This window comes from Tachypleus tridentatus, chromosome 13 (genome assembly GCF_004210375.1).
Source record: "Tachypleus tridentatus isolate NWPU-2018 chromosome 13, ASM421037v1, whole genome shotgun sequence".
Taxonomy (NCBI): Eukaryota; Metazoa; Arthropoda; class Merostomata; order Xiphosura; family Limulidae; genus Tachypleus; species Tachypleus tridentatus.
Genome location: NC_134837.1, coordinates 243,827,085 through 243,848,320, shown reverse-complemented (window position 1 = coordinate 243,848,320; position 21,236 = coordinate 243,827,085). Strand labels below are relative to the sequence as shown.

The following is a 21,236-nucleotide window of genomic DNA, read 5'->3' as shown; positions in this document are numbered from 1 at the left end:
CCCTTTCATTCCTAGTGATCTCTTGAATAAATAAGCTTCCTTTGCCTCCATAAAATTCCCTGTAGTAATTTTCTGATTGCCTCCAGCAGTGACCTTGTCTTAACTTCACTTTACTTATCATGCTAGTCTTAACAACTGACCCATTCATATCTTAATAGTGGAGTTTTTACCTATTTTCTCCACATATTACTTTTATATCTTCCTCTTTTCCATAAATGCCCATGCTTCATGTGATATTTAGGTTTTTCTTTCATGGTTTACAAAATATGCAGTTTCCTTGTATGTTTGATAAAATTCATGCTTTAGTGTTTGAACTTCAGTTATGCTGTCAACATTACCATTATCTATAATTTCTAATACTGCAAACGTATTTCAATATTCCAAACACTTTTTTTCATTCTCGTTGTAATTACTAATATTAAATTTGACAACTTCTTTCTCTTCTTACTGTAAATTCAAAAACAGCACACACCAGTTAGTGATCCCTGTCAGTTTCTCATATTTAATAGAATATATCTTAACTTTATTTTTGACCTGGTCATCTGCTGATATCCAACCATATTTATGTACATCTTTGTACTTAAATATACTTCTACCAATGATTAGATTATTTTGTGCACAAAAACTAATAAAATAACTGCCATTACTTAGGTTTTCAAATAAGTAATATCCATAAAAAAAAAAACTAATAGAATAAAATACCAGTCTTTGAGTACCACCTGTATACTACACAATAACAAGATCTGAGGTCACAGTTTCAACATAAGAAAGGAGAGAATTTTATGCCAAAAAAGTTATACTTATTAGAAACAACATTAGACCTAGTGACTAGCAGCACATAGTAGAACCAAAACACTATAGCTTATCTTGAGGATTACAATTTGAAAGAACTCTTGTGAATATGTTGAAGGATGTTATTTAAAGAGCCTTGAACACAATAAATTATGAAATTCAAGTTAGTTCTGAATAGAACACTGTAAAATGTAAAGTTGTACAAGTAATATTTCTACACCAAAGAATACCAGCAGTAGTTACCTGAGGAGGTATGATACTAGGTTTTCATATGAAACATTTATATCATTTACAGGAGCTCTTAGGAAAAAAGGTTTGAATGTCTTGCAACTGATTAATACAATAAGTTACATGAATCACTTATAGAATACTAGGATACCTTTTCCAGCAAGCTTCTTAACTTTGGCTGTAAATTGCATGTGTTCACTAGTTACAAAATGGAATGAAGCTTTCATATTAACAGAAACCATGAAAGAACAAGGAAAAACAAAAAAATACTAGTCTTTAGGAATCATCTGTGATACTTTTGAAGAAAAAAAGAATGGATTTAAAAAACTTAACTCAAAATAGCAAAAGGTGAAGCAAGCAAGCAAAAAAAAAAGCATTCTCTGCACGTAATGGGTTTTAGCAATTTGTTGTATTATATGATGGATCAGAATGACTAAAGTACATGAGTTTGTCTCTGGATTGTATTTGAATACCATACTCACCTACTTAAATGACTATCACACAGGAAAAGATCTTCAGTGGTTGGCTAAAAAAAACTAAAAAGTGTGAAACCTTCTGTTAAAAGATGAGCATTTTCAGACATGGATAGGAAGTGTCAACAGACATAAAAGAGCAAATTTGGTCAGATTTGAACGTTACATAAAATTCTTTGACACAGCTCATCTATACAAACTACTACAAGTTTTGCAGGATTGCCTATTGTGAATAAACATTCAAAGTGCATAATACTTACATATGCAAGTAATTTTATAATGTTTATCACAAGTACTGCATGGGAAAGAATGTGAGATCTAATTTAGCAAAGCAATGAATTCTGTGACATAACCTCTAAGTTGTTCATGGCCTCAGTCACCTCTGTCACTATCTATATGGACCAAATATTACATTCAAACAGATAGCTTGATCACACAGCATAAAAGCAACTGATGAATTTATAGGATCCAGAAAGTCAAATAGCAAGATGACTCCAAAAACTTACCCAAGTACAATGTCAACATTTTGTAATCCATAGATGGAAATACTGTGGAAAGAGCAGAGCACAAGATAATAAAAAGAATCAATCATAATAATGCAAAGCAGAATTGAGGTTGAAACACCCACGGCCAATAGGAACTAATATGGTACAACAATCAACTGAAAGATATTCAGATAAAATTAAGGTAAGAGTTTTAAATTCATTATTTAATTGATCTAGAATAATGAAGGTACAGTGTGGTTTTAAGACAAAAAATGTAATGAATGCAGTGAAACACCTTACACACAAGGCTTGAGGTTAGTTACCAAAATGCGAGATAAACCATTTTAAAGTCGCACTGTTCATCTAAAAATGTGCAAAAATATTTTACGTTCTGCAACAACTATTTATATCTAACAAAAGTCAACTAAACATACTACTACAGCTTTACCCAAACAAACTTACACAATGTTTTTGATACATAAGGGCTTCTGAAAACATACCAATTTTGCAATACTTAAAACTTTAACAATCTTTCCTAACTAACAAATTCTCTGACATATTTATAAAGATAAGCAATACTTATGGTAATCTTATTAAAAGGCAGGTCAAAGACAACCATTTTATATTTGGATTAACCAAATTAAGTTAAATTATCATAAAAATTAAAATATATATATTGAGTGTCTTGTAGAGTATCACATTAACAGAAAAATTGCAAGCTATGTGAAAGTAATAGACTTTTTATATACTTATGAAAAAAAATTACAAGTATGGAATTAAACAAATTTGGTTTGAAAGGAAGATTTATAATCCCTTAAAACATTTTACAACAAAGGATCAAACAAGTTTTACAACAAAAACTGTTGTGTTAAATAGTGTGTCAAAACAGAGAAATGTTACGTTTTGTTCTCAAAGTCCTAGTATTAATGTTTAAATATTAAAACACGAAATTACATCACAGATGTCATTTTATTGGAGTTTTACTTTCAAATTGTTAAGACAAATATTTCCTGTTGTCATGATATGATTTCATATTCTTTATTTTTTAATATTTTAATTGCTTTTAATTACTATTCAATCATTGTATAAACACAATATTAATAATAAAAAATGTGGAAAATAGTACAAAATAACCACTTTATTCTTCTCTTAAAATACAAAAAAGTCACATTCTACAGAAAATGGCACCCTGTCCTGTAACTTTCACTTTTAGTTGTTGGAAATCACTTTATACTTTGTTCATCAGTACTAACAACAAAGAAGATTCAGAGATTATCTTTTTCTTAGCTTTATATTTATAAATATCTTCAGTTTTGCATCATAAAGGTGTTTTATATTTTAAGCAGGAAATATATTTGCATGCAAAAAATTAAAAATAGCTATCCATAGATTCACTATTCAAAGTTTCTCAAGCATGTTTTTTCTTACTATTTGTGAAGATATTTTTTATCAAAGTTAGACAATCTCAATCCACATTTGAAATGGCACACTTAAGTGTAATATGAATTTTGCCCAAAATTGAGATTCAAGTTACAAAATCTCAAACAAGTCTTTCTGAAAGTTAACATTGATTATGAAACTAAGCTATAATAAGGCATTTCATTGATAAGTATCTAACTTATAACAAGACACTAAGTAAAAAGTCAGTAAAGCAAACATTCACTTATGTTCACAGTAAAAACTTAAAATAAAACCAAGTAAAAAGTTATGAAAACAAAAGGTTAACAAAAAGTGACTAACATTTTATTAGTGTTATCTGTAAAATTTATTGATTCTATGAATATCACCTTAAAATTAATCTTCCAGAAGTTAACCACAAGTTGTTCAATTTTAGTACCACAAAATCATTACTTCATTATTTATCCTTGTTCAAACTACATTTTTTGTACATTGTTCTAATGAAAAAACAGCATACCTATTTTTAGTTAAAATATTCAAGATAATTACAGTGAAAAAGTAAGAAGAATCCTTTCAATATTTGTGTATACTTATAAAAATAATGGTACTTTATGGCACTGTAAGTTAACAAAAACATTTCTTCCTTAATTCCACTTATTTTTAGTAAGCTTTAGACTAATAAGTGCAATGTGTTATTTCAGAAAGCAAGCAAAATTAATACATTTACAAAAACTTAATAGAAAAGTTTCATCACAAAATATTTTAAATATATAAAATATACCTGTACTCTAACTTCTGCATACAGAGAAAGGCAACACCTCCATTCTCCAAGAAGTTCAACATGGTAAGTGTAAAAAAAGGCACTTCATATCACAAACTTGACTAACAAAATATATAAAAAGAGATGTGTCAGACTAAAAATTTGAATTAACAAAGTTTGTTCATTTATTACAATAGGAACCTTTGGCTGAATATTTAGAATTCACCTAAAGATGTTTTCTTTCAAATGAAAATGGAATACCAAAGATAACAGCTAAGACTTAATACAAGAATATGCTTAAAATAGGTGACAAAATCCTACAAAAGTAAAAATAACTATCTTATTATCTCTTTGAGCAAAATATACTTTACATAAATGATCTTGTTAAATATGAATTTACTGTGAATGTCATCAAAAGGAATTAATAACATTTTCTTAACATCGGAAACTTTCTTTTTCTTGGTAAACCATTGTAAGTAAAGCTTACAAATCAGAAGTTTTTGTCTTTGGTAGTCATGTCTTCTTACTGTAATTAGGACACATCAGTGCTCAGTAGTACATTACATTTCTGTTGTGATGGCTAAAGGCCACATAATTGGTCCTTTTACTATAATATCTTGTAGTAGGTTTCGGATAACTAAAAAGTGGCGTTTAAACTCTAGGCCATCACCCTGGCAAAAATATAAAAGTTTCACATTAATTAATTAATTGGAAAGAATACTCTAAAAACAATGTAAACAAACACTTGAATTTACACATGCAAATATACAAATATTTGCCTTTTTTCTTTATACATAAATACAAAATAAAGGAAAAAAGATTTACCATGAAAGAATTAAAAAAGGAAAAATCACACAATTATTTTTTCTTTTGTCAATTATAGATTTTATAAAATCAATCTATTGACATAATTAACATTCCTACAAATATTCTGTGGCATTAACAGGAACCATAGTTAAACTCAGTGATCTCAGTGCTGCCACAACTCAACTATATTAAAATTGTTGTAATGGAAATAATTATAAATGAAGTGAAATCAAAGCTATAATATCTAATTAACAGGTGAAAAAAACAAAACTGCTGTGTAGGAAATAACCTGTCATATGTTTTATGAGGATGAGGAATAAATCAAAATAAGTAGTGTGACAAAATTAAACCACGAAAGCATTTGTTCCTTAAAGAAATACATACTTTTGCATGAAGAAACTATGTGGCTCGTATATGGAAAGATCTATGCAGAAAAACAAATGTGACCCTTTTCAGAAAATTTACCCCACGAGAGAACTTGTTATTTTTCCAGGAAAATGTTAACTACATTGAATAAGTGAGATTATAGGATATAACGCAGTATCCCAACAAGTCTGGTGACTAGTTTGTATAAGGACATGAAACTTAAGGTCTAGCAACATTTCTCAGTGATATTCAATATTAAATGGGCAGAATAGTAGTGCCTCCCTTTCAATCTATCCCAGTAAAAAATGCATCAGAATATGGAAAGTTACTCCCAGCAAAAATAGGAAAACACAAAATTTAATATAAAGCCCAAGATCTTCCAGGGCCCTAAAGTGAGCAGTGTTTTCTATCCATATTGGATGCACCTGTGGCACACATTCTCTCATGTTGCTTGGTCAAATACACCTTGAGCTAACATTTTTAATTTGCCTCTTCCACATCAACAAAATACAACAGTTTACTTGGCTTTACATTCAATTCCCACCACAAGAACAGCATTCCACTTTTAAAATATTCCTGAATACATAAGACACATTAATTACTCAAAGTGATTAAATCCTTTTTCCACATGACATTTTTATGAAATATCATCATCAACCTCCATTTTTCTTGATGCAAAATTCTGTTCTCATTTAGCTACTATCTTTCTACTTTATCCTGTCTGTTGATCAAGAAACAATTTATTCTCAGTGTGTTAAATGTAGGTGACCATTGCTAGAACAACTCTTATCCAGGGAGAGAGAGAGAGTACATAGCTTATCACAGTACAATTTTACTTAAATAGGCTCAACTTGTATTTGATATATATCATCTCACAAACAAAAGACTATGTTACCACATTACCCTACAAGCTAGAATCTACCAAAAATCTCCACACATTTAAAAACTGTTTAGTCTTTTATGAAAGAACAAGAAAAAAACAGGCAGATACATGAAGAATATGAAGATGGTAAAATAGCCCAACTAGTTCCAAAGCAGTACAGTTCATAAGAATTGTTAATAGTAAGTTGTTTTTTTTAAATTAAATCTGGTTATCTAAAATATGCAATAGCAAACTAAACTTTCATGTGATAGCAAAGGTACTAAAAACAAAAAATGTATATAACTGGAACAATGTTTTTAGAAAATTTACATTTTTTTTAAATTGTATTTTCTATAGATACCACTTCTCACTAAAAGATTTCTCAACTTATGTTGCCCTTTATTTGCTCAGACTTTTACTCATCACTAATCACAATATTCCCACTCATATCTGCATACTAACATACAAATGGTGTTGCAGCAACATCCCACCAACAGAAGTGCAACACTAACCCCATCATAAAAGCACCCTCTCTAATCTTGTAGCTATTAACCACTTTAAAACTAATCAGGTTACACCAAACCACATTAGAAGTGGGAAGGACGGTAGGAAATGTGAAGGGAAGTTAAGTATATATCAGAAATGTGTTTTTAGTTTAAGAAAATGCTAACTTTTAATATGATATCTTACTTCCACTTACAAAAAAGTAGAATCTCACACTGAACAGATGGAGGGCTGATGAGGTGATGAGGTCCTTCAAAATGTGCCAAAGAAAAACCAGAGAGTATGAAAGGGAACTAAAACCAATACATCCATGGGAGGCCATACTACTTCCAATTCAGGTTACTAACAGGTGAAGCATATACACGTTGTTAAAAGTACAGAAGCAAAGGAAGAACTCCAAGAAAAGTTACAGAAATAATGGGACTGCCTTGATGTAGAGTGGCTAAGGTATAACACACTGTATAGGAGAGTTTAATCTCAACCAATACCTTTCAGCATAAATTATGCAGTAGGAAGAAGATTCTCTACCTTTCACCTTAAGAATGGTCTCAGCAGGAAAAAGAAGATTCCATACTAAGAACCCACCTCCACATACATGCATCTGCAACCAGCAGAACACTAAACAGAGTGGTTTAATGTATCGCAAAGATACATACAAGGAGACAGAGAAAGGAAAATATGCAAATATGTACCAACCAGACTGAACAACTACTGTTCCTACCAAAGGATGGAAAACAGAAGATCAAAGCTGGAGAAGTGGTATTATTGAGAACAGTAGCAAAAGCATCCAAATCTAGAACACCCAACAGAGCACACAAAATCTGAAAAATGAAGGATCATGTCAGGATGGGATAATCAATCCATGACCATATTCAGGGCACATAGATTAAAACATCCTAACAAAGGCATGATAGCAGTGGTCCCAATGTAAAAGATTCAGTGTGCAAATACAGAGGTCTATTGATTGAGTTTTTATTTTGCAATGATACAAAAAACTACCATAAAAATATAATCTAGTCATTTTCCACACAACTAGTGAGCTTTACATACTTTGATACACAAAAATACTACTAAAACTCACTAAACTTTTCACAATGGACTTAGTGTAATATACACAATTTCATGTTAAGTTTTTGTACTATAACTTTTAATACAGTAATTGTATCTTTACAAAATCAGAAAACCTTTTAATAAAGATTGCAAGTTTTTGTATATATAAAAAAATTGTTTTTAATTTAATATTTTGCATAAAGATTTGTTTGAGAAAATATCAACCTTGTGCAAGGTGATTTTCATGTTATGATTAAAAACCTATCCTTCATCCCTAAAATCTCAAATATTATTGGTGTAATCTCTAAAACCTCCTAAATACATTTCAAATGTTTGTTTTATGTCAGACTTTATGTTTTGTCTGTTATTTTTAGTACCCTAACTGTGTGGGTTTTGTAAATTTGATCAAACTTGTAAACACTACAAAAAAAAAAAAAAGAGGGAAATAAATATAAATTATGTTTATTTTTGTTCAAGAATGACTACAAGTTATAACACAAAAATACAAATGTTTAGTTTAAATAGCTTAAATCTTATATTATATATTTATTATATTGACCTTCCAGTCATGCCTGGCTAACATGACAGAATTTACATGGACTCAGCATACATGCACTTGTGTTACCATATGCAATAACATAAAACTGATCTTTAGTCTTTACAAAATGACCCTGTCCTGGCTGTGTTGTAGTGAACTAATATTTTGTAATATAGTCACATTTCGATTATTATACTTTATATATGTATATAGATTATTACTATTTAGAAATAAGTTATTAAACTTAGAACAGTAGGACAGTAAATGAAGAAGTGAAAAGAAAAAATTATCTTTTGTAGCTACGACCTTCGTACTTGATTGCTGGTTGACATAGACTACTAAGCCTTTCAAAATTTCACTTGTGAAGGATATAAAATGTTTTCTTTTGTTTTTGTTTGGGGAAATAAAATTGAATAATCAAAAAATTCACAAGTTACTATATCAATACCATAGAATTCCACTATAATTTATCAAGATTAGTAACCAAGCTGCATTTTGATAAGAAAAAAAAAAAGTGAAATTTAAAGCAGATTAAAGACACAACATACCTCCTTGAAATCTGTTTAAAAGTACAAGATACCTTCTACCACATTAAAATGGCTGAGAAAACCATGAGGGTAACATTCTAAACTATTGATTGGTTATTTACATTTTATAAATTGAAGTAAGAGTGTCTGAGGGACCATTTCCAAAAATGGAAGGAGGTAAATGAGGCTACTGTTTGATTCAGAACATGTGTCATATCTCAGCAAAATGAAAAAAAAAACATGAGATTGTTTTATGTTCAAGCTTGTCAATACTGGTAATTTGAGTTCCTACAAAAAATTACATACTTAGTATTTTGACATCACAAGTATGTAGTATGAACCAGTACTACATTCAGCATACCACATGATTCACAAAACTGATATTTAGATGTGTTCTTTTAATATTTACTTCTAAATTAAGAAATTAACTAATGTGTGATACTAAAACTTAAATTATATTTTACAATTTGATATTAAACTTAATGACACAAGTTTTTAAAATAGTCTTCTGAAAGATTTTGAATGCAAGTCAACAAACAATAATATGGCCTTTAGTCCATGAACCATCATGATAGGGTTAAATAGATTAAGGTATTTTAACAAGACATTATTAAATATTTTTCAACCACTGATTTGTAGATCAATTCACTTTTATAACTTATGGTCAAACAGTTAATCTCAGTCATAATTATTAAGAGGTGAACAGCAGTGTATCAAAATAAACTGATTCTGGGAATAACCAGTGTTTCAAGAGGATCTATCAGTGATGTAAAACTTAAGTTTGTCAAAATGCCATATGATTGCTCTAATGTATACTTCACCTTTGTGAGTTAAACAGACAGATTATGGAAGCAGCAATATCTATAGCAATTTGCTTATGATGATATAAACTTAAATCTGCCAGTTTTCCATGGTACTTTAGCATCTTGGAAATTAGTAGTGGTACTCAGGGTTAATTCTAACCACCTATAAATTCTGTCAGTCCCAGAACAGCTCAAGAATGTGGACAGAACTCCCATCATTGTCGGTGAAAGTTATTGGTCTAAAAGTAAGCCTATCCAAGTCATTGCTATATCCTTAGATCATATTCTCACTTCAACCACAACTTGTTCCTTTCCATTACAAATTCTATGTGGTCTCACACACTGCCATTTTATGATGATCATGTTTTGGTAACTTTAAAGTAAGAGAAAATCAAACAGAAAAAGAAGTACATTTAAAATAAAACCTACAAAAAAATCCTTTGGTCACATAACCAAAATTATTTTGATAGTTTAGTCTATGGCATTTATGTACAGTGATGTCAATCAAAAAAATAGCAAATATCCACAAAATAAGATATTCTAGAACTGTTTTGTAGCAAATAAAATAGATAAGAACACCAATTAATAATATTTCCATATACAACTAAGGTATGATTCCAAATAACCACATCTGCACAGAACAAGAACAAAAGCAAGAATAATTAAATAATAAGGTCCTTGTGTGGTATTCCAAAATTCTTAGATTACCTACTTCACTAATGATTCCCATTAAACATACAAGAGAGAGAAATTCTAATTTCTTACAAATTTGTACAAACTTCTCACCATTTATAATGTGCATGTTCTAGGCTTGAGCAACCGTAAACTTTTTAATCATCACAATAGTTTAACACTGGCTCTTCATGAATGTACTATAATTACAGTTGTTTTCAACTTAAAGTTACTTTGATTACTTCATATAATTTGTTACAAATATTTTTATAACAAATTTACAATAAAAGTATTCATGTGTATTGTGTACACTAGTAATAATATAATCATACAGCTTCATGGATACAAACAAAAAATCACGTGGCTTTTTGTACTGTAAAATGCTAGAAAGATAACTTGTTCATTTTCTCTGACAACAGACACAACCTTTTAGCATTAAAATGTTCTGCAGTGTTAAATGCTTATTCTGAAGGAACAGAGTTGTAGAAACAAAATGGTACTTCATGGTTAATTGTGCCAAACAAAGATTGCTGGATTTTGCCCACTATTCTAAAGGACTAAACTCCTCCTATGAGCCAATCACACCTTCATCACAAGTATACCTCACTATCTTTTTGTTTTATCATTTTCATTTCCTATAGCCTCACTAGCCTGTTCAGCAGTTGGTTAAACAATATCCTCCAAAAACTGAAATAGTTTACATTCACCACAAAACGTGCTTTTCATCAAACCAAACAGAAAAAGCTGCAGCTTTGTGTAACACTTACTGCTTCTATGAAACAGTGATAAAGGTGACTTGAAATGCAAGTCAGGAAAAACAGCTTTATTTAGTATATCAAGGATAGTCACATTGTAGTGATCATGTAAATTCTGATTCATCTTTAGTTTTATTGTTTTAACACCAAGTCACAATTCTTTTAAAAGATTAAGTCACTTGTGTAGCACTGCTCATATTACAGATAAACTACCATATTCCTGAGCTCCTAAAGCCTCAGTTATCTCAAACAAGTGACTTCATTATATTTGTACAAATGGCTCCATATTGGAGAATTCCATATTAGTAGCCATTAAATCAATGTCTAGTAGTGGTCACTACCACTGGATTATTCTTTCAACCATATATTAACTGCCATTCCACAATGTTACATCAGTAACAAGTGAAAGTTGTGGTTGAGAGCAATATATAACAGGTAACATGATTTTGGAGAGCAAATAAATAAGTTAAGTTTTTTTGCACATACCAATCATCTACAATATCTCTGACAACTTTAAAGCATGATCAACAGCAAGCTACAGTGTGCAACTGAAACATGAGTGATGAAGAATTTCAAGCATCTCAATTGCAGCAGTGATGTTTGCCCCATTATCTATAGTAGCAGCAGTTATCCTACAAAACAACTACTTTTCAGCTAGCATGTCGGTTAGCTATACTACAATTTTCACTCCTGTGAGTTTTACAGTAAATTCATGGGCTGCTATAAGATAGCTTTATAGCTTGAACTGCTGTGCAATGAAATGAGTTTTAATAGCATGATTGTTTCACTCATAACACACAAATCTGTGGTAATAGCATAACATTCTACTCCATCAAGCTACTGTTAGGCTAGAGTTTTCCCCATTAAAGTTTCTGCACATCATAACAAGCCACAGTCATACAATCTAGAGGTGAGTAGGATGGATAAAAAACCTTAATCATATACTGGAAGCCAGATCAAATAGCTGCATATCCTTTGCAAGAAAGTAATTACTAACTTTACTTCTTCTAGCATGTGTTGCAACTGATGAGTGGCAAGTGAGCCTCAAAAATTGCTAAAAGATGTTTTTGAAAAATCAGCACTTCATGTTTACTCCATGTTCTTACTTGCATTTGTAACTTATTTGTAAATTTAAAAACAAATTTCAGTTCATTTATCTTTTTTCTTTCGAACAATGCATCATCTTTTCCTCGAGAAAGAAAAACCTTCCAAAACTAGTTTGTAACACCTTCTAATGCAATATATTTTATTTTATTTGCACATGAGCTAACCTAAACACAACAATCATTGAACACATCATCCCTCATGTCAGCTGCCTTTTTTAATCTGAATGGTACCCAAAGTGCATGTGCAAGTAGCACGTGCACTATTTGAATGATATGCAGGTTAATAATCATATTCAAGAATAGTGCTAAACTATTGTAATAATGAATACTACCAATACTATTGCTCAGACTTAGCATATTCCAAGACCAAAAACATATTACACAGAAACAGCAGATATAATCCTATGGAACAAGCATTGTAGTATGGAACCTTTAACTAAAACAGAATTTCAATAAAAGTAATTTTTCTCATAACTATCTTAAAAGAATAATAGAAACTACAGGCACAACACATGCAGAAAAATTATGCAAATATACCTAAATAAAAAACACTTTTCACTAGTTATGGAAGGCTAAAATATGATATTTAAAATTTTCACAAAATTTCCTCACATTCCATACAAATCATATGAAGAGTACAAATAAACAAGACATTTATCATTAATGATATTATGTACGAGCCATTTAGCATCTATTACTTTTACAAGGCATTACAACAGAAAAAAAAAGAATGTTACTGCTCAACTCATCTTTTATATAATTCCCTTATTCTTAGATTGCATTATTTAACTTCAATAGTATAATCAGGTGTTATAAGAAGGGAAGCAAAAATGCTTCACTTAAAATTATTTTTTCAGAATAAGATATCCAAAATCCAGTCCTCTTATTTTTCTCTCTATTGAAAAATCAATGATTAAAGCAAATGAAGAAATACTGAAAATAGATTGTTCTTCATAAATAATATAAGATGAGAGTCCTGATTTGAAATATAATTCAGTAAAAGACTTCACTGCTAAACCTTTCACTCTGACTGGCATGGGTTTAGTAAGAAAGAAATACTTGAACAAGTCTTGGATCACACTGAGACATATACACATTTCAGAGTAGATTAGAAAGTAGCTATGTTTAATAGTTTGACTTGCAGCACGACAAGAAAAAAAGGTGAGAAACCATAAATATTCAAGCATAAAACAACTGAAACAATGATGTTGGTGAAGTGAGACAGAGCAATATACATGCATGTTTTCTTACAGCAAAGCCATATCATGCTATCTGCTGTATCTACTGACATAAATAGAACCCATGATTATAGTATTGGAAATACATACACTTACCACTTTTCTGTAAGAGGAGAAAAATGCAAACAAGAAAAACATTCCGTAAACTTTATGATCACATTTATTGTGAATATCAATGCAAATTTCGCAAAATAAAAATTAATTATGCACTTTAGTTAGGCACTTAATATACTCTAATGAAGGTAAAATGTAATGTAATATAAGCAGACCATGTCATATTTTAACCATGACCAATCAAGCATGTTACTGTCCTAACTGTCATGCAGATGTTTTTAAATAAATTATCAATATTTTATGTTTTCTACTGATTTCTAAAAACCATTTCTCTCATTCTCAGTTGATAAATTAATTTGTTGTAAACTTATTCTTAATTTGTTGAAAGTCCACAAATAATGCTGAGAAAACACAGTAGTTGAAAGCACACCAAAATAGATAATTTCTATACTGTTTGAAAACAAACAAACATTCTTGCATTTTTCAGTGATACTTTTGCAATTTGTAATAATTTAATATAGGAAGAAAATTTATTTTATGAGTACTAACAGTCATATAATTAAACAAGAAAACTTGATGCACTGTGCACTTAAGCTCTGAACTTACTCTTGATAACCTGAAGTCTACAAGTAAGTCAGTCATTTCTATAAGATTGGCCTTGAAAATAAGCTTCATCTTTCTTCGATCCTGAGTAGTTATTGTGATCTACATATGTAAAAAATGAGAAAGGATAAGATCAGTTCCATTGCCAGATTCTATCAACATTTTATCAATTACACTTGGTACTGGAGAAAATAATCAATGAAAAAAATTTTTTCTGTCTTACTGACTACAATATTTTATATTATCAAACAACTTCCAATAAAAAATTACATTAAAATAAAGAATTTATAATACACAAGCTTACTGATTAAAAGTAGGTGAGTTTGTTGCTAAATGATCACAACTTATATTTTACAAATATCAACCAATTCTACACTACTCAGTATTAAATGTTAATTATAGGAGTGTAATAATGACTCAGTTTCTACAGACAGGATGTGTCCACATTACATCCTTAAATTAGAAACTATTGGATAACCAGTACACTCGCATTACATTCTTAAAGAAATAATGAATAGAAAAACTGACATTAATATTACATTTTCAATGATATAATGACTACATAACAATCAGCATGTCTGATACTTTCATAGAGGACTGGTATCTATGGGATAATTTTTTTTTTACTATGGTTTGCTTGTTTTTAATTTCACACAAAACTATACAAGGGCCCTCTGCATTAGCTATTCCTAATTTAGCACTGAAAGACAAGATGGAAGGTAGGTAGTCATCACCACCCACTGCCAACTCCTCTTGGGCTACTCTTCTACCAATGAATAGTAGGACTAACTGTCACACTCTAATGCTCCCATGGCTGAAAGGGAAAATTTATTTGATGATAATGGAGATTCGAACCTGTGACCTTCAGATTGCGAGTCAAGCACTGTAACATCAGTCCATAATAAAATGGTCAGAAGAGCTACAAAACAATAAAACTGTGTGTTTGTATGGATAAAATTGTGTATTTATGTTGTGAACTATAAAAAAAGATGTTATAAATAATACAAATGTATAATGATAATGTACATTGGTGGCTATTTTTGACATTTATTAAGTATCTAATCACACTGATTAGAATATATAGTGAATTTAAACTTGCTGTCAAAACATTTATGACAGAGCTCACTCCAGCTCCAGTTTTGGTAAGGTCTTTCAACTGGAAAATATTCATCCGTTTCATAAAAATTATTTTAAGAAATTGTTAAATAATTATAGTTTCCAAAGAACAAAGTCAAGGCTATTTTTATATAAAATGAACACTTTTTTCCCCCATAGACTTTGATTCAAATTTAGAGCAGAAACAATTATAGAACAGGTCTTTACAGTTAGTTTTAGATTCTATAATTTAAAAATTCTTAAAATTTGATTACAAAACAATATTAGGATAAAGATTTAGCAAGCATCAAACTAACATAATGAGACAGCCTGTGGTCGTTTTTATGGATGAGTTAGCACACATTATCACATGCAAAAGTTGCAATGAATTTCATAAAAGACTAAAACCTCAAGCATTTTTTAATAGTCAACTAGTCCCTTTTTGGAGAATAAAGCATTTACAAAGCCAAATTGTACTTAAATCTCTTAATTTGGATCCATCAGTTACTACATAGGCAAATGAAAAGCTCTTTTGTTCACAATGGATGAAAATCATCCATTTCACCTCAGTTACACTTACAAAGCTTACACAAGACTTCTACCAATCCATAACAACTGATTTTATAAATTCTTAGAACACCACTTCTACCAGAGAACAAAAACTTAACATTTATGTTTAAATAAACAAAGTCTTTCAAACATCATGCAACACTCAAACATTATCTTTCCCATTCACATTAAGATAAAGGAACTTCCCACCAAAATCTTAATGTATGTTTAAAAAAAATAATTTAAACAAACTTGTATTGATAATACCTGTAATACATTTATTAGTAACTCTAAAAATACAGACTCATGCATTGAATTGTCTACTAAAATAAACTTGGCTCCCAATTCATCTAATTCAGTTATTTTCTTGTCTGAAAAAATAAGACCCAAGAAAGTACTTCCAATGTTATAAGTCTGTTCTCTAAAGCATTAACTGAAACTCAACATACCCTTATCAATATAGGTCTCAATTTTTTTTCTTTCCCTAAGAATAAATAGTTTTGAAGTTACTTCTGAACTACAAGAATCTGCACACAGATTAAAACTTCGTGAATTTTTTTCCCAATAAAACCACAAATTTATATAATCTCAATTCACAGTTTAAAGAAATTCTTTTTGTCACCTAAAGTCAACAAAGAACCACAGTTAGAAAGTTTTGTTACTGCAACTGAAAATGATGTAATTCAAGCCATTAGCTGTGACTTAAAAGTACAAAACAATCCTTTCTATAGTGAACTTGATGCTCTAATGTTTGAGAAACATAACCAGGTGATAAGCATGTAGGACAAATTTAACTTTCTTTATATTTAATTTTGTCAATATTCTATGACCTCCATATGTGACTGATGTTATTAAGACTCAAAATTTCAATCACTGTTACATAATACATATGAATATGTTGCTGAATGAAAAATAATGTGTGCATATAGATACAGTTTCTGTGATACAATCTAGTGCTGAGTAATTACAACTTTTACTATTTGCAAGTAACCTCAAGAATATTCTACATAAATTTTTTTTTTTTTTTATAAATTAAACAATACAAAACATCATAAAAAATATGAAAACTAGTCAGACACATATGGGTGTACATTTGTACACAGTATACAATCCAATGATCACTCACCAAAAGTTGTTTTGTACATATTCTGACTAAAATAGAATTCTCTTCAGTACCCGTGAAAGTATTGTTACATTATTCCCAATAAACTATAACACTTATCATTTGATATGAATTTTGGGAGCATTTTCTGAACATGGGTTACTTCCAGTCTCTCCTCATAAATATGGATACAAAAGTGGCTTGACATACATGAACTCACAGTTCTTACCCAAAGAAATGAATTAACTCAACCCATTGGTGATGTATGAAATAAAGGTAACTGAAAAAATAGTACCTCATGCGAGTGGTAGTGCATTGTATTTAACACTTGTTACTTTTTAGTGAACAGTTCAACATTGAGAAGATGCAAGATAATAACGACAGAAGCATCTCGGAGTGCTTCTCTCTAAGTGAACACACAATACTAACAGACCTAAAATGTGTTAATTATATGAAATTAACTTCTCTATTTTAACAATCAAAATTCCAATTAATCACTAAGCAGTTAACACCTAGAAAGCATTGTAGGATGTGCCATTCATACACAATTTGTGACAAAAACAAAAAACTTAATCCAAATAAATACACAATACACAATATTTTAGAAAAATAAGACAATTCAGAAAACAGAAGGTTGAAAAGTAAGATTCAAAATCCTAAAATAATCATCAGTTTCTTCATTAAAATTTGCTAGTAAACAGTTATTTCTCCTTAACACTAAAATATGTTTAAAATTAAAAAATACTCTTATTAACAAAATTTATAAAAACAAACTTATTAACTAAAGCTGACCTGTCCAGAGTTCTCTTTCCAACTGTATCCTAACTTTTCAAAAACAGCAGAGAGCTCTTTAGTGTTGTTTCCAGATCAGTGCTCACAAAAAATCTTGTCATCCTTTTGACAAGTCTTTGCATTGGAGACTAGAATATGATGAAATACAAGTAACTTGCTCTTAATTAAGAGTTTAAGAAATGAGAAACCTATTCATTAGCTTAACAATTTTAATATCATATCACAAATAAACATTGTTATACATACACAGAATATTTAAGTACCAGAAATAAAAATTAATAAATAATTTTATCATAGCTTAGATTACTTTTAAATTGTTTGTCTGAAATTACGCACAATGGGCTATCTCTGCTCTGCCCACCAAGAGTATCAAAACCTGGTTTCTATGGGGGGTCTACTTTTAAATTTTAAGAAGAAACAATACACAAATGAAGCTGTACATTAAATTTTAAGCTTCTGTCAGCATATTACAGATAAAGCTGTTAAACAAAGGAGTTAGGCTTTCTTAAATATCACCAATTCTTGACAAATTCAGCTATACAGTCTGATACTGATTTCTCCTGTACTAAAATAGTGTAAAATTTCAAAATAAAATGCATTTCAAAAAGTTGATATATTAGAACTCAGTTACAAAGAAAGAAGTTATTTCTTTTCATCGCTGAACTGGAAGTAAGATATAGCCCAATTACTTTTCATAACAGTAATAGCAAAAAAATACAAACAATATTTCAGCTTCTTTAGAGAATGACTTAACATCTAATATTCAAATACTATTTCTAAAAATGTTTAATCTACAAAGGTAATAATATAAGATAAAATACTGACTTGCGAGGATCCTGGGGTAGCCGACAACTGACTGCTTAGTAACATATGTTCTGGATGAACAGGTTGTGAGAAACTTGTGCAATATGGAACCACATTCCTAATGGAAAGTTCACTGCCTTCTACCTGAGAATCACTGCTAATAAATGGGTCAGGCTGTGAGCTAGATAAACGAGTAACCGCTTCATCCCTATAGTAAGAAAACATTTTCATGAAGGTAATAAACAAATAAAATTTAACAAACAACAATCATTTTATAATGAAGTTTTGTCATGAATACTTTGCCTAAACAATCCATCAAAGAATACAATCATTTTACATTATGCACATACACACATACATTACTAACAGCATAATTTCTAAAGTTATGCAAAACCAGCAATTTTAAGTTTTTTTCCACTACAATTTAATTGCATTACAAACTGATGGCAAAGTAGTACCTGATAAAAACATTTGTATTCAAAAATTCTAAATTCCTAGCAAGCAAAGCAACATTAACATCTTTATCAAGAAAAACAACATGATACTAACTGGTTTGTATGTTATTTTGGTTTTGTTTTTTTTTTTACAGAAATATTATGTACAAAATATCTATTGGTATTAAAAATACATAAGAAAAGAAAAACTAACAGTTAACATAAATATCTTTCAATGGCAATTATCTTTAAAACAAACCACTTATCCCTGACCTTCTTAAAAACATATTGGAAGAATTCCTTTACTTGTATATTTTTTCTTCTATTGTACTTTTCATTAAATGGCTAAATCTTTATAGTTCTTATGATAGCTTCACACATTAAAATTCTGGGGATACATATGCATTATACCCTGTGGTATCAATTAAGCAATAAATACTTTAACAATTATTTATTGTTTCTCTAAGATTCTTGAGTTAGCAGACAATATATATGATTTTTAAAAATGGATTTAATATTTAATTACTGTCCTATCAGCATTTTTATATGGAAGCAACAAATGTTAAAACAAAATCGCAAAACCAGTTTTATATTAATAACTTTAAACCACACATATATTCTCACAAAATTCCAATAAAAAATTACAATTACAGTCTGAAAAAGACATGAAACAAGATATCTGTTCCTATTTTCCACTTTTGTCGCATGACAAAATACAAATAAAACCAGTAATTTGATAATGAGCTAATTCAGAAAGGCATGTCATTGAATTCTGCAAAACTGAAAAACTGTTTGTGTAACATTAAGGTTTTTGTCAGTTCTTTTTAACACCTACCTTTCTAAAACTGCTGGATGATCATTTTCTGAGCAAGTTCGTTTCCGTGGAATACAGTCATTATTAAAAGTTGATAATTTAAACAGAGCTGATAGTAAAAACAGAATAATGTTTGAAAAAGAAATATTTTAATCTAAAGGTTTGTAAAACTATTAAAAAACTGAAATTATTATAACAAATAATTTTAGTAAATTAGTCATGTTATTTATGATATCATTACTTCCAAAAAACTAAACTAAACAAAGCACATAACTTAAAATCATAAGGATCATGAAAGTAGAAACTAAGGTCACAAATTAAAACTTAACAGTTTTATCCAAGTAACTGTACTAATCAAGGTTTTTATTTCAATAAACAAATATTTTATTTTGCTTCAAAAATGCACTTTTACTTAGTAAGCACCTACAAAATCAATATGCAATTTACCTTAACTTCACTCTAACCAGTTAGAATCAAACCTTCAAAACTTAGTATTTACATCTGATCTCAAAATATCCATTCGGAAGAAGATAAAACCAAGAACACTGTATTTGTGAGAATTCAAATCCTGAAAAATAGGGATTTTATTTTTTCATTTTTAACTAAAAAATGTACATTCATCAAAGCAATTACTAAAAACAATGTCATATTTTACCTTTAGATTTGAACTTTTTATTAATCCACTGATGATTTTTTATTTGGCTGATGTTGTAGCGTTTGGAAGGGCTATTCATCAAAATTTTTCTTAGAAGAGCTACAAGGAATTTGAAATAAATTAAATTTAATGAAATGAAAAAAAACTTAATTCCATCTTGAGTTGATAGCTTAGTTTAATAACATATTTTCTATTCAATCTGATCTCTATAAATATGTTATACCAGTTCTTTTACACGAAATATAACAATTGAATTATTTGTACGTTTCTACCAGTGCTCCCACTAGCCACGTACCCTATCAAATTCAACTATTCCAGTTATGTACATCCTTAGTAATGATAAGAAGTCTCAACACATTGACGGCCTTAGTGACTATGGTAAACAATAGGTCTAAAGCCAAAATAACTAACTGGTAGCATTACAAATTGTCCTAATGATCCAAGTGTTGAAGGTCTTAAAGATATTATGCCAACCCTAAAAAAAAAAAAAAAACTGGTAGTACATAGTTTATGTCTGCATATTGCCTTGATACTGATGCACACAAAAAATTCATTCTGCACGTGGGTTAAAAAAACAAGAAACTTCAATGATCACTATGAGAATTTCTAATTCTCTTTTAAACTTTTGACTGCTATAGGCACATATATCCCCCTCCTCCCCTACAGCATCACCATGAAAGTTTGGAATTTTTGACCACCATGAAGAAAGAGTATTCCCTTTCAATCTTTCCAAAGTTTACCATTTTTTAGTTGAAGCATGTTATTATTTTCTATATCATCTTCACAATAAATCTTTCACTGGGAAAGTTCTTTATCAATAAACATAAAAGGAGAAGAGCTAAAATATTCAGAAGTACAAACAACTTAAGTTACTTTTAACCAAGTTTAATCTTCTAAAAGATATAACTTCTGCCTAGTTATTTTACAACAATAGATATAGTTATTTAAACTTTTAAAATGTTTAAAATTT

At 29.8% G+C, this 21,236-nt stretch overlaps 1 protein-coding gene across 1 annotated transcript in view; it reads right to left on the bottom strand.

Annotated features, from left to right (window-relative positions):
• Positions 1 to 3,098: 3,098 nt before the first annotated feature.
• LOC143240509 (serine/threonine-protein kinase Chk1-like) overlaps positions 3,099 to 21,236 on the bottom strand; it is a 47,470-nt gene continuing 29,332 nt past the window's right edge. Inside the window, 7 exon segments of the mRNA XM_076483042.1 lie at positions 3,099 to 4,807; positions 14,025 to 14,123; positions 17,560 to 17,621; positions 17,624 to 17,687; positions 18,385 to 18,571; positions 19,633 to 19,720; positions 20,267 to 20,365. Coding sequence (XP_076339157.1) covers positions 4,697 to 4,807; positions 14,025 to 14,123; positions 17,560 to 17,621; positions 17,624 to 17,687; positions 18,385 to 18,571; positions 19,633 to 19,720; positions 20,267 to 20,365 — 710 coding nt within the window. The 3' untranslated portion in view covers positions 3,099 to 4,696.